Source organism: Cydia pomonella, chromosome 11 (assembly GCF_033807575.1).
Source record: "Cydia pomonella isolate Wapato2018A chromosome 11, ilCydPomo1, whole genome shotgun sequence".
Lineage (NCBI taxonomy): Eukaryota > Metazoa > Arthropoda > Insecta > Lepidoptera > Tortricidae > Cydia > Cydia pomonella.
In genome coordinates this window covers 19,385,902-19,401,605 of record NC_084713.1, presented here as the reverse complement: position 1 = coordinate 19,401,605, position 15,704 = coordinate 19,385,902, and the positions used below count along the sequence as shown (strand labels likewise).

The window sequence follows — 15,704 nt, the reverse complement described above, 5'->3', positions numbered from 1 at the left end:
ATGGCCCTTTTTTGTAGATATTTAGTATCGGTTCTGGAGGGATGAGTTTATCATTCCGACGTACGCTATTATAAAATTTAAATAAATGAAGGTTGTTCCTGACAAAAGTGGCTATTTCCAGAATATGTAAAGACGGTAAAGTACCATACGAGTTTTTCAGTAGGCCCTCAGTATATGCTAGTCTGTCTGCGCAGAGTTTTGCGTAATATTCCCTATTGTCACAGATCTCAGGGTCACAGCTACACTGGTTTTCCTCAAAGCTCAACTCAGCCGCGCTCAACAAGTAATAGAAACTCATGCCCAGTGCCATCAAACGCAGTGCCAACACAGCCAAGTAACGCCCGCGCGCTCAGGAAGTTGTAAATCACAATACCACTGCCTCGTCAACCGATTCTTACTACCACCACTCTTCCCTGACCTCCCCTGCCCTTTTCAATCCCAACAAATAACACTAGAAACACCAAATAGCTTAGCTCAATCAGAGTTCTAGTAAAATTGGCGATAACTACCAGTGAAGATGTTAAATCTACGTTTTACTGCTGAAGCTTCCTTGATGTCGGATGAAATTCTTTCGGTATTTCGTGTCCAAATTAATCACTTAGTCACCTACAAAAGAGATCTAAATAAATGTTATCTTATGTGAGATAAAAGGACTACCAATTTGGGATATCTCTCATTCTTGACGGAGCCTAAACAAAAGTAGTGTTTCTCACATGATTGTTATCTTTGGATGTCTTGGGTTTGTCAAAGGAGATTGATAATTTGGACAGGTTCCAAACAGTCTTTATTTTCCCTCTGATCACGACGCAAATGCGTAATTGTGTACAGTTAAGATATGTTTTCGATTTTCGCCTTTACAAAGGAATAAGTTGCAAAAATGTAAACATATCTTTGACGTCGACTGTACGCGTTCCATAAAAAGCAAGATAATTTAGTCGTATATCTATTTATCTTTAGTGTTCATGTTTTTATGTTTATTTCAGAATATTATAGCAGCATATAGCTGTAACCTCAACATAGCCTAAATCGAAAATATGTGTCTTATTCCCAATTGTAACGTTTTGCAAAACCCACTTATTTTAATCTATACTACGTACATATATCAGCAATATTCTTGTTACATTAGAATATTGTGGAGAATGTGCTGTAAGTATTATTGGATGATCACAACATTAGTACGCCATTAAAACCAGAAACATGAACGCTTAAGTCGCTTAACCGCAAATCCGCGAATGAATCCGACATGACATGTGATTCTGATCACCATAACTAACCGCATTACCAAATGACTCGATCCCCGCCAAATGTTCAACCACCATTATCGACAGATAAATAGACCCTATTGTGTTCCGAAAAAAACATAAATCGAATCGATCTTCCTAGCTGTCTGCCCGCTTTGTCACACACCCGGGCTTTGCCGCGCATCCCCAAGGACCCATACATATTTTGTCGCAGTAAATGTCAAAATATTTTGTATCAGTTGTGCTAATGGCCACACTTTGTAAGGTTGGCATTAACTCATAATTGTGGGATATTGTGGCCAAATGTGCATCATTTTGCAATGTTTTTCATCGCAGCTATGTAATGTTAGTACCACATAGGTTTTATTTCAAAAAATGTTTAAAGCACATTTTTTTCTGATATTCTAAATTTTACAGCTTACGTCTGGAACTATTTTAAATGCCTACGACTTTACTATACTTTATTGCACAAAATATATACAACAATGTAGAAATGGCGGACTTAATGCCAAATGGCACCTACATTTCTATGTTGAAAGATGTAAACTACCGATTGCACTGAAAACCACTTTCTGGTAGGTTTTGCTTTCTTTACGTATACCTAGTTTTAGTATTGCGAGGACAAATATTTATATCTATACACAACTTTATGCACTGCAGGTTACGTTATGGGTCTATACAATTAATTTGTATATTTCAAGAAATATACACACCTGTTTCTAAGATTCATTATGAGCTATGGCATATTCTTACCCGAAAAACATTATATATTATAGACAAATTTATTTTCAACCTAAAATACGAATCTCGTTTAATGAATTCTGTTTAAAATCATAAAAACTCTCATAACACAATTAGACCATTTCGAAACGTGATTAGCGAACTCATTTTAATTTTTCAATTAGCAGACACAATCGTTCAGATTGAATTAGATGTTCGCGATGAATAAACCCAGGACGAGTTCGCGGGACAAGAAAAAATTAAGAGAATTCGGGACCGATCCTCGGATACTTGACGAAATCCGGCGAATGAATGTAATGCCATTATGATTAGCATTATTCGGAGGGGCCGCGGATTCCGGTTTACCGGATAAAGAGAATTTTGCCAAAACAAAGACCACTTTTTCAATGACGCTTTTTAATTTACCCCAAGCATCTGGGCCTTAGCGCTCTTAATCGTATTTGTTACGCCACATGTTATTAATACTTCAATGGTTTGTTTAAATATTTTGGTGATATCAAAAGACGCTTTATCTAGCTAGAGTTTAGATTTATGTAGGGATTTTAATACGTAATTGTGACCCGATGAGTAAACAGTCAGCTGAAACTTTTATTTATTACCACATTAGGAGTTTGGAGGTCTTGTTAATCCGGTCGGGTACGGGTTTGGTGCACTAAATACGAATATTTATGCTTTAACGTTGACATTAATCACAAAAGAGTTCGTGATTTATACCACAACACCGACGAATAGTCGTTTAGTCTACTCTACGTGGACGCTCCCGTTTCACAAAAAGAAACAATAGTTTCACTGTTTTTTATTTTTAAATTTTAAGTGGATTTAAACACGTAAGCACTTAGTTTAATGCAGTTTGTGTAGGACAAGGCACGAATACTATTTTAAATTTTTTGCATGCTCTCAAAGCTTGCAAAGTTGCTCATATTGATAAAGTCCACTTTTTAATGTGGGCTTGAATAAACATGGGGTATTAAGCGATTGCTAAAAGGTCCAATTGCAATGTAGTAAATAAGGTTTACGGTGCATAAAATTAAAGAAGCGAACCGTTCCGAGCGTAAACACGGTAACGATGGAAATTATGAGCTCCATATGAATAATCAGAAGTATCTTTGTCGGCAGCTTCGTCATCAAATCGTATAATTAAAACTCAGATGGAAATATTCGATGCATCTGTGTCAGTGACCAGTGGATGTTTTTTTGTGTTTCGATTTGTGGGTTCTCGCTTTGTGATAGAAAATTAATGATTTTTGGTCAGTGCGCGGTGCTGCACTGGCTTACTAAAACGAAAGGTCGTATGTGACAATGAGAGTAGTACAGAGATACGTCTTTTTGGTCAGGCTTTAAGTACAATGGCGAGGTCGACAATGGTGTCCCGCTGTCTACGATATCGACGGAAGGTCTGCTGCGCTCACGCCGCTACCTACGCTCCCGCTTGCCCTACATCCCTTTGTCAAGAATTCCACGTCATCTTCCAAACAGACTTCTCTTTTTCTTAACCTCCTATCTTCTTTTAACTACATTTAAAAATAATCTTTATTGCAACTGACTAAGATTAATTTTTAACGCGGAACAGACGAAAATACGAGATGATTAAAGTAACTGGAAAATGGAAGCTCATGAGAGCGGGATATTTTATAAAATTATTCCCTAATTATCAATGGTGAACCGGGAACGCATCGTTTGTTATTATCAATTTGTTGGCATTGTTCGAGAGGGATGGAAGGCAAAAGGCGGAGCTTTTTGGTAGTCACGCTAAGTTATAACAATGGTGTTAAAAAAGTAGGATCCACTATTCAGTCAAAAAGTCAGGTATGATGCATGAATTTTCATATAACCCTCGTCCGTAGCTTTGTAAAAAAAAACATTATCTATTTCTTCCTCGAGCGCAAGCGTGCCTTGAAAAAAAAAACATTCGCCTACACTAAAGTTCCTCGAAATTGCGATCAAAGGGCAAGCAATAATGCAGCCTATTCCATAACGAGACCATGAATAAAAGTGAAAACCAAAAGGCGCGTGTGGTCAAATATTGACTCTTATTTATTCAGTACAGTTTACTCCAATAAATTACCAACGTCACATTTCTGTGACCGACCAAAACATCTTTCCCGGTACAATTGTCCGCGCCCAAACATTAAGGGTGGTCCGTGTTGATACCGAGACTATAAAAGCCAAATACGTCCATTGTAAACCCTGCACTAGCTCCAATTTGGCCCATCATTGTGGTCACCCTACTAGCCATTGTCGCTTAAATTTATAGCAATTCAATATAATTTCATTAGCACCAAAACTGTTTATAAATCTGTATAGGTCGCACACTGTCGACAGTTATAACACTAGCTTAAAAGGACGTAGTTTAACAGTAGTTCTATGCGACTTAGGCCTTTTATTACTAGCAATTTTGTTGTTATGGCCAATAAATAAGAGGATTATACTGTCCATGAACTGTGATTAGGTGCTACGAATGAAGTTTGAGGGAAAGTCGAAAATGAAATCGTTTAAACCTGTTTAATGACGATGATATGGCGGTGAATGACAAATGGGAATCGGTCGTAAGTCGTAAACGCGGTTATGGTGAACAATGTGATGGCCACGGGAATTGGGTTAGTTTAATTGCAAGCAATATCCTTGCTATTAAGGCAATTAATTGTGGTATTACATGTCTATGTGTTTAAATGGGCGTGTGCAATTGCAGTTAATGTCATTAATTCACTTAGAATATATTCGACTACTGAGGAATACCTAGAGTTCCGTAGTTTAGTAGGTACATTTTCAAATACTTGTTTCTTATTTATGAGAAACACAGCTAGAAAACTAATGAAATATAATTGTCAGGAAAAGCCATACAGTTATTTCAGCCAAGTGAAGGAGACTTGCTGAAAGAGCATGGTGACGACCGGTCTGGACTAGTGGGTAGTGACCCTGAAGCCGATGGTCCTAGTTTCGAATTCCGGTAAAGGCATTTATTCATGTCATGAGCACTGATATTTGTTCCTGAGTCATTGGTGTTTGTCATAGGCCAAGATCATGTTTGGGTCACTGAGCCAGTGAAGTCGTAATATTTATCGTTGTCTGTGTACCCACAACACAAGCCTTCTTGAGCTTACTCTAAAAAGCTAGAAATACATAGAGATGATGGGGGACCTATAAAACGGAACCGACTCTTATGTTATTTTCATAAATAACAAATTCCATATTAAGTATACTATAGTTAAATCGAGTCATGAAAGACTTCGTATTAAATCTTATAATTTAATTTGTATAATTTAGCTCTTGGTCTTCGGTAGGAAATATCGTCATCAATCACAATATTTATATGGTCAATGGGTAAAAGATTAAATTAAGTAGTTAGCAGTAGACAGAATTAAGCAGGCGAGGCACACAGTATGAACATGGGAGTTAGACTATTTTCTTTATTTTCAAATTAAAATGTCAACGCGGTCTTTTTGCCGAAAACCGACCAAATCGGTAAGTATCGGTAAACAATTCTCATAATTCATTTGGGATTCGTGTGGCGTCTAACAGGATATACTGAAATGACCAATCACGGACGTGCCCGGCCTGCGAAGCTCCGATATTTACCTCTATTGTAGATGGCGGCTGTCACACCGAAGTTCGCTTGTTGTGTCTTGCCAACGGGAATAAGATTTCTAAAAAAGGGGTAGGCTTGCAGGCTTACGACCTCCAGGTCCGAGGGGCCTCGCGCCTCAAATAAGTATTATCTTGGACACAACGTAAAAATGTTCATTATTTCTTACACCACCGAAGGGCCTCGCTAAATGCACCTTGCCCACATAAAATGTTGGTTTTGCCCACCACTGCTGCTACACAGGCTTACAGACTCACAAAAGCATTAGGTATTCCTTAATCGACATGATTTTAACATGTTGAAACTTGATTTGGTTGCCTCGCTTTCTTTCAGTAAAGTTATCTGTACTTATCTACGTGGTATTGGTACCTACATGAATAGCACTAAACCAATTTTCGCTAAAGTATTATTAGGGAAAAGTTAACATAGGTACGCTCGTTATGTCGGATACGCAGTCCACAAAGTATAGATCACTTAGTAGTAATAAACACAGCATAAAATTAGGTACAATTCCCTCCCAGAAGTCGTCGGCAACATCAAGGGTCTGCTAGGCTTCCTGGTAGAGCTGGGTTGGCAGGAGTAGTGCCGTCAACCCACCATCACGCAAAATAGGCGCGAATTGCGACGTCGAGTTGCGGAAACCCAGCCCGCGAATACGAATAACGAATAACGAATTAGGTACAATATAATTAATTTGTGTAATCAAACATTCAAACGCCGATTAAGAGATGTTTTGTTAGATAGATATTGACAACAAAAGATCGCATTGGTGTGACACCAGCACCATTCCCTAAGTTCTATTCGATACTTACATTCGCTCCCAAATCGACCATTTCGATGTCCATTACCTAACTTTAATGCGATTTCGATTTCGACTAAACCAAAACAGTAGTTATTCTCAAAATGATCCCTGTTAATAGGGTAACATGGAATGGACGAACTTGATTGAGAATTAGAAGACACTTGACTTTTTTTTTTAATTCAAACAATGATGAGTTAGTTTTTAAGTACAAGTTCCCCGCAATGAAGCAAAACTTTACACTACGTACCTACGTACCTAATTACAGTAATTACATTCCAATATCACCCTATACCTACACTTGCGTTATAGTAGGTGCAAACTAATACATTAGGTAGGTATCAAATTAATCCCTATATAAATTGACCTTTCTATCTAGAGCCGCAACACTTTTTTTCTAATTAGGTAATGTTTTCGTTAATTCTACTCAGAAAAATGTAGTGTACAACTTTAAGGGCCTGTTTCACAATGTCTGCGTAAAGTCTTGAATAGGCTACATGCCACTTATCTGATGAATAAACGACGACCGGTTTGGCCTAGTGGGTAGTGACCCTGCCTACGAAGCTGATAGTCCCGGATTCAAATCCTGGTAAGGGCATTTATTCGTGTGGTGAGCATGGATATTTGTTCCTGAGTCATGGGTGTTTTCTATATATTTAAGTATTTATAAATATCTACATATTATATATATCGTTGTCTAAGTACCCTTAACACAAGCCTTATTGAGCTTACTGTGGGACTCTTAGGGAGCTCTTAGTCAATTTGTGTAATAATGTCCTATAATATTTATTATTTATAAAGACATCGTTGGCGTTTCACAATTTTCAAATAAGCTTAACTGGTAGATGAAGTGCTAATTTTAGCAGGAAGTTTTATCTGGCAGTTCATTGATTTATTAATTAGCTATCCAATACTTTACACAAACTTTGTGAAACAGACCCAAATAAAATGGTCCCAAATCCTCACAGAGTCCGTGCGGAAAGAGAAGAGTGGAATATATGGGAACCAATACAGTCTATGATTCTTCTCTCTCCGCAGACTACTACATGAAATGTAACAGTCTGAAATGGGCACAATGGCCATCGGTACGAATGAGGTTTTATACGGCTACTTACTTAAACCTCAAGTCGTTACAGATACTCTTTGGCGCGGTGGCGCCCATCTACACATCACTCCACTTTAAGGTCTTCGCACACTATACCAATTCCACACCAATTCAACTCACTTTTGGTTCACCTTAGTGGACGACGAGTGGACGACGCGTAGACCACCCGACAGTTACGTAAATTTAAACATTGTACTATAGGACATACAAGATAAGGCTTTAATTTCAATATTTAATTTTGAGTCGAGTGGCTGTTGAGTTGTAACAATGTGCTAAGAACTTTACACTTAAAACAAGCTCGTACCCTTTGAGGCCTTTGATATCATTAAAACAGTTCTCCTTACTACGCCCAAAAAGATTTAAGACACCACTAACAACTTAACCCTCCTTTTACGCTATCTAAGATTTTATTTGTCAATGCGGTAATTATCGTGAGTCAGACCATCTTATTTTATTTAATGTGTCGTTAAATTTAACAACAATCGCCTTTTAGTGACGGTCTTTTATGTTTATATGTTAGATTAGAGGTTTCTATACGGACGTTCTTATATTAAAGACGAAAAAGGTCGTAAATACCAAAGAAGTCCATAGGTATCTTGTTCTTTTTTAAAAGATCAGAGTAGTATCACCGCATTACCATAACTCACGGTTTCACTGCTATCGTTACAGTAAATTGTGAGATTGGTACAGCTAAGTATTCGAGAAAGTACTAGTTTTATAACCTACTTCGAAAATAAAATAGTTAAAAGGTAACTGGTCTGTTTTTTACAATGTTTAAACCACTTAACATTAATTCAGTTAATATAAATCAACACACGTTCTATTTAACTTGTACACTTCAATATCAATTTCATTTCAAGACCGAAGAGCTGGAGGCTTCCTCGCACAACCTATCAGTATTTGCGATACGAGGAAATTCCGCCAGCATCCTTGGTACAATGCCTCAAGGGCCTGTTTTAGATTTAAGCTAGTTATAGTAATCCTCTGTATATATCCATTATGTAGATTTTTATTGTAAATAAAGTATATGAGAATAAAATCCTCCTCGTGCCTCGCATGAGCGCAAGCAATAGTTCGATAGATTACCAACCTACGATCCCGCGTGTTCAACTGTCGAAATTCTCGAAAAGTAGTCACAAGTCACACAGTGACCCACTTTTGTAAGTAAAAAGCCTAACCATTATCTCATAGCAATATTGCTGATACGAGTATTATGCTTTATGCCCGTTTACTAAACGAATATACCTATAACGAATATATATATAAATGTACGGGTATTACCCATTCCTTTATCCCACCAAGTTTTTGTTGGGAATGATGGGATTTAACTCCCTAGAGGTAAGACGCAGCTCAGCACTTCTCACTACAATCTGTAATATCTTACGCGGTGACTCTGACTGTGTCGAGTTAACAACACAAGTAGTGCGTCTGTTTGTCCCAACACCTTCTAGATTTGAGTTTCGGCCTCGTAATCGCTGTCTTTTATCTGTGCCGGGTTCCCGAACTGTGTCGCGCAGGAACGCTCCTTTTGTTCGAGCTTTACGCAGCTTGAATTCACTCCTCGCATCAGCGCCTGAATGTGATGTGTTTGCAAGTAGATGGATGTCAGTGCGTGATGAATGTCTGAGGTTCAGCGAGATGATGGATATTCGTCCCTCCTCTGTGTTATAAGTGTCACCTGTATTCTAATTAGTATTTTTATGTTTCATGTCAACTCTTTCCAATTATACATGTCTAGATTGTCTAGGTTCAATATGTAATTTCACAGTGCTTTAGTTTTAACTGTTATACTGTGTTAATTAAAATGAATAAATAAAATAAAATAAATAAAAATAATACCGGGTGCTAATGTAGACAAGACCAAAACTGTTTGCAATCTAATTAAATAGCTTGCTTGAATAGCGATTTGCGAATCAAATGCCCACCATTTTTGTAAAGATCAAATGGAAAGGAATCGCGGGGAAAAATAATAACCTATATTCTCCAGAATCCAGAATAGAAGATACGACATTAAGTAACAAAAGCAAGTGAAAAAAAGAACATTCAATGAGGATACAAATACTATGAAAGTACAACTTTTTAACAAAAATATCTAGACTTAAGTTAGATACAAGAGAAAGGCGTTATAGCACACCTTTCTGTCTGTAGTCTTATTACACCCAACACACATTAATAAAAGTCCGTTTATACCGCAAAACTATATAATTGATATTTTTTCCCAACCAGGTGTGTTACAGTAAACAGTTTTTGACTTTCCACACAACAATGCCGACCACACAAAACCGTCTTACCACCAAGAATCCGCGCTATTGTCATTGTCAAAACAAGATCGGTTACAATAAATCTTATTATACCGCCACACGACCACTAACTCAGTTCAACAAGAACCTTAGTACCTAAAACGCTATGGCCCTTACAACTTTTGTAAACATAAATGGAGTCCATTCATTGCTTTTGATATAGGCGAAGAATAAGTTTGTTTACAGTGAGTCTAAGGCGCAAATCTTTTGTGCCGATAGCATCTGCTCTACCTGATATTTTGCTAATCGAGGAATTACTTTGAAAAGCTCGCATCTAACTCAATCACAAAGTAGGAAAATCAACTTTATTTCATGTAACTAGAGTTTAATTTTAAATTTCTGTGTTACGGTAACTTTTGCATACGATTTTTTGTATGATCGTTATTTAGGCCTAGTAATTTTCTTATATTTGACATTTGTCGTCTAATGGTATAAATAATTTGATACTCGGCCTTTTATACCTTCGGGGTGGTCAGATCTCCTAGTGAGTTGAATTTTAGTATGTGCCGCAAACTAATATCGCATTGGCATCAGACTTACAATTATGATTATAAATAGCATCGGAGTTACGAGTAATAAATGTTATTATACTTATTATAATTGATATGTATCTAAGGACGAGCCTTACGGGCACTAAGAATGGCTCTAGTTCAGCGGTGTCACTCACGAATTCGAGCCAATCGTGCAGTCTAACGCAACTAGTTGCGACCAATCGCGCGCGCAATGCGAACTCATCGACCAATCGCGTCGTGGTGTGAGATTGCGCGATTGGTTCGAATTCGTGTGCGTGACGCCGCTGTACTGGCCCCATTCTCATTCAGAGGTGATATTGCTTAAGAACAAATAAATATTTACCTAAAAAATTAACGTTTTAAAATAGTTCCCCTGAAGGCCTATTCACCTTTTGTCCGTGTTTGATAGGGATCCTGATCCTGACCGAATTTACAGCCATATTTTTGCATATTTTTCGAAACCGATTTATTTTAGCTCTAGACATCACAACCAAGGTTTGAATTCACGATTTTTAAACACCACACATATAAAAGGTTGCCAGTCCCTGCAAATCATGTGTCTGTTGTCTCAAGGGGCCCACTGGTTACCAGTTCGCCGGACGATATCGGCCTGTCAGTTATTCGCGATTGTCAGCTTTTCCAATAACTGAAAACTGACAGACCGATATCGTCCGGCGATCTGGTAATCAGTCAACTATTTTTGCGAATTTCGTCGTGCAAGATATTAGGTATTTAAAGTTAAAGAGAAGGTTCAAAAATAAGGATATCGCATTGGTGGGAGGATAAAAGTAAAGAATGGATTAAATTGAGAAAAACTTACAAATAATAATAAAATTGATTTATTTGGAAATGTAAAGATTTATCATAAAATAAGGTTATCATCCAATTAGAGCCTAAAATATAGAATTCTACTAAAAATTATTGCATTTCTCATGTATAAAAAAATACAAGCATAGAATTTTGATAATTTCTACGATTAAAATAATAATAATACAATGTATTTTTAGAAATATTATGACAATCATCATTACATAAGTTTTAAAACTGTTTACTATTTGAGACAGTGTATTTGGATCTAAAGCAAGATCATACTAATTACAAAAAAGTGGCAATGAAGAGCATGTTTTTACACGGAATTCAAATTGTGATTTCGGTGGCAAAAACTAAGTATCATATCAGTACGACTGAGTCCTTGCCAAATAAACATTTTCAAAACAACATACTATTTCGATGATCGTTAAAAAACAGAATCTTGTAAAAAAATTAGGAACAGATATCAAATGCATATTTGAGCATCGCATAATTCTTACATAAAATTATTATAAAAATGTTTTAATTGTTTATTCATTGTCAGTTTTTATAAAAATAGAACACATTATTATAATCTGACATGGTTTCGTACAACAAAACTTACATTATTATTTTATTATATAGCACCATACATAATTATATCCAAGATTAAAATTAGATTACAATAGTATGTACATTTTAATTGGAGATCCAAAATGGACTACATCACATTATATAACTATGTTTTTTTATTTACATCCGACCAATAAAATGGCACTTTTCTTTTACATCTAGCTGGAAGGCTGTAGAAAAAAACCTTCAGACGATTTCAATCCTTAGATGAGTCTACAACAACAGATATTATTTTACTAATGTCCTTTGATATAAGTAAAACATGTGTAATTTCAAAAGATTTAGGTATAGGTATGTATTTTTTTTTATTTCGTTTTAAAACATTCCTTTGATATAAGTAAAACATTTGTAATTTCAAAAGATGTAAGTATAGGTATGTATTTTTTTATTTTGTTTTAAAACATTCCTTTGATATAAGTAAAACATGTGTAATTTCAAAAGATGTAGGTATAGGTATTTTTTTTTTCGTTTTAAAACATAGACAACTCTGGTCATTAGAATTATAAACTTCAATTTCCTTGGTCAACGGAAAACTGTTTTGATCTACAACGTACATACAATATATCCAGTCTTACCCAAGAAACAGTTTTAAAATGACATAGAAACAAGATCACAGAAATAAATTCCAATAAATGGACGCGAACATTTTCATATTAAAAATATTGCCTAGTTTCAGGAATACCTTTTTCTATCGTTTATGTAATTGAGCACAAAATATAAAAATTGTCTAATTGAAATTTCACGAAATAAATCAATACACAGAAATCGATTTCGTTTTTTCTTATTCTCTAATTGTTGGCTAGTTTCATCAATATTCTCATTTTTACAATAAATGGTTTATTCTCATAAACAAATAATTGAAAAATACTATTCTCATTGGGTCGAATGATTTCGGGTTTGACTACTTTTCCACATTTTGTCAATTTCAGTCCAGCCATTTTATTTAACTTTCCAAAAAAAATACACAGTTTTTAAATAATAATGCGATGAAAGAGGGTTAATTTTTCGCCTATATTTATATTAATCTAATGATATTTACTAAAATTGAGATACAATTGAACCACTTAGCACAATAAAGGCAATATATAATATAATAGTACCAGCCTAGGAGTATATTTACAGTACAGTATACAATATGCGTTTATTATTTTGAGACATCAACATTCGACAGCTAGTGTCTCTCATAAATGTACTCTTTTAATTGATTGAGGGTAGTTGAGCCGGGGTGTAACATTGTACTACTCAAATATTTTATACAAAGTAAATTTTGACTACGTTAGCACAAGTAGATGAACAAGTTTATTTCATCTTTTAATCAAAAATATATTAACCAAAATGTCATTAGTATATTATTTTTGACCGGGTTCAGACTAGGATAGAACTGATTTGAAATAAGCTCGATACCGGAATTAAGAAAATAACTGCAATATTATAAGAAACTACAATTGTACGATAATTTTGAGACGGCACTATAATGTTCAGGTTTTGCTTCAACTATGATTATTTAAAATTATGACTAAGTTAGTAAAGCAGTATAAAAGTCTATTATATATTGGCTATTACCCTTATGCATTGAGTGATCTTAAATCATTCCGGTTTGTAAGAAAATTATGGACTTAATGGCTCTTAAAAATAAGCCCGATTACATGACAGTTCCGTAAACTAGATTAAAAACCATCCCATTTCTTTTTATTCCGAGTTCGCCAAACGGCTGATAAGACATTTCAGCACATAGACTAAAATGCCCAGAAAACACGCAGTGCATAAAGGCTACTTACTGTATAATTGTTAAATATGTACGTATTTATGACAGAACGTGGTGGGATTGAACACATGGTAAATCTCATCAGTTGACTACACTAACCATCCTAATTTCAACATTTAGGCTATTGCAATGCTACTTTTATGAACCATTTGAATTACGCTTACAAGTTAGATTTTCTTATGATACAAACAGTTGAACCACAATAATAAACGTGCGAAGACATTCAAAAACTCATGACCTCATAACACTGTACAAATACGTATCTAATCGTTTACTGTTGAAAATACAACTCCAGTATGAATACAACACAATTTTTTATTGGACTTCGCACATTAAGTCAAATTGTCCAAGACACAGTAAAAGAGTGAAGAACCTTAGGCTATAAAATGCTTATTTTAACAACCCAAGTACTTACGTTACATATTGTGCGCTTGACTTTTACGCTATTATTTTGTTCAAAATATCACGTTATAGTGAGCATCATTTTCGTTGTAAAATATAAGAATGTATAAAATTATCTTAATCGTATTATTTACGTACAAGACAGGCGGGCAGTTTATATTCATAATTATAGTAAACACTACGAATACGAAATTTTAATAATAGTATTTATACAGAATACAGAATCGTTACAATACGTTACCCTCAGATATACTTGACTTAAATAGTGACCAAGTATAAAAAAAAAACTTAAACTGCTGCTTATAGAAAAAGCATTCTACAGCATCGATGAATTTATAAATATTCGATGAGGGTGTTGACTTCCGCATCGTAATTATATTTTTATTAATGTTAATAATATAAAATATATAATGTTTTGTTTTAAAAAATGTTATGAAATAATTCAATTATTTAATGAACGTATATTAAATTACATATATATATGATTTGAATGTAAAATGTGACCTGTAAAATTTGCTTTTACCAATAAAGATCTGTATTCTGTATAGTATCAAAAGTAAATGGACTTTAACGGTAAACAAAATATGCAAGTAAACTCAGATCTGGATGAATGAATAGAGAGTCGTTTAAAATTAATACTGCAATCTTCATAAATCATACCAAAAGATATGAAGGTTAGAACTACTTTGAGACTACATTTTTGTCTAAGCGTGATTGTGTTCATTTCGCTCCAATACAAATTGACTACACATTTACTAAAATCAATGTAACATAATGGCAAATCGTATACATTTAGAAAATTAAGATTAACATAAACATTTGAAATGCATTGGAAGAACTGGCATATCACCATTGAAATTAACTAATAAAATAAGCAAATAAAAATAATGTGTACGCAATACATAGTTTAAAATTATTTAAATATCTATTTAACAATATCTTAACTGCCCTACAAGGCTGCCATCTCAATTAGGGGCATTTTTGTTTCATTTCCGCACATCAGACATTATCTAAAACAGGTACTAGAAATAACTCTCCTTAAACACCTAATTATATACGTGCGCGATAAACTTTTATCGTCGCCAGTTAATCTATCCAGCGAAATCAAAAAGGTATGAATAAATTTCGCATATAGCCAGCGAAATCTAAATTAATGACTGCATTTTTATCGCGCGCGATTGGTTTATCCTTACCAGATAATTTAGCCAGCGAAGTCTTAACCACGATAGTATTTTCCCTCGCTAGATAATTTAGCAAGCAAAATTAAACAAATTAGGATTTCATTTTACAAACCAATGCACCCATAACATCGAGTGGTAGCTATCGCTATAGCGCTGCGACTGTTTCGCCGCTACGACATAACGTTCATTATGTGTATGTGGCCAGGGTTGTCAACGGTCACGAAACAAGAGAATTTCTCGTCGAAACACAACTTTTTTGCGTTCATACCTGACAACTTGATGCACGCCAATATGTCTTTTCTTTTTGAGCCCTCCTTATATCTGAAATAGACAAAATTATTGATTGCTTATCCGCATTACGGCCAACTTTCGTTACATTCAGTTAAAACATAATATATAATAATATATTGACATAGTAAAACTAATTATCATGAAACTGCAAACTGTTTGATGATGCAACTTGACTGTATCAGTCAACTCGATATCGTTTGAAATACTGAACATAACTTTTGATCCTCTTTTTGCATTTTTTTTTCTAATCTCGATCATAACAATTTACAACTATTGAGCGCCGTGAACGTTAGAACTCACAACCTTCCGTGTTTCATAGCGATAGAATGGTTAATGTAACCATAGAAAAAGAAATGTGCGTG

At 35.2% G+C, this 15,704-nt stretch overlaps 1 protein-coding gene across 1 annotated transcript in view; it reads right to left on the bottom strand.

Annotated features, from left to right (window-relative positions):
- Positions 1-11,104: 11,104 nt before the first annotated feature.
- The window catches only part of LOC133522490 (uncharacterized), a 52,818-nt gene continuing 48,218 nt past the window's right edge, over positions 11,105-15,704 (bottom strand). The window contains exon 24 of the mRNA XM_061857841.1: positions 11,105-15,372. Within this exon, the coding sequence (XP_061713825.1) occupies positions 15,222-15,372 (151 nt within the window). The 3' untranslated portion in view covers positions 11,105-15,221. The remainder of the gene's footprint in view (positions 15,373-15,704) is intronic.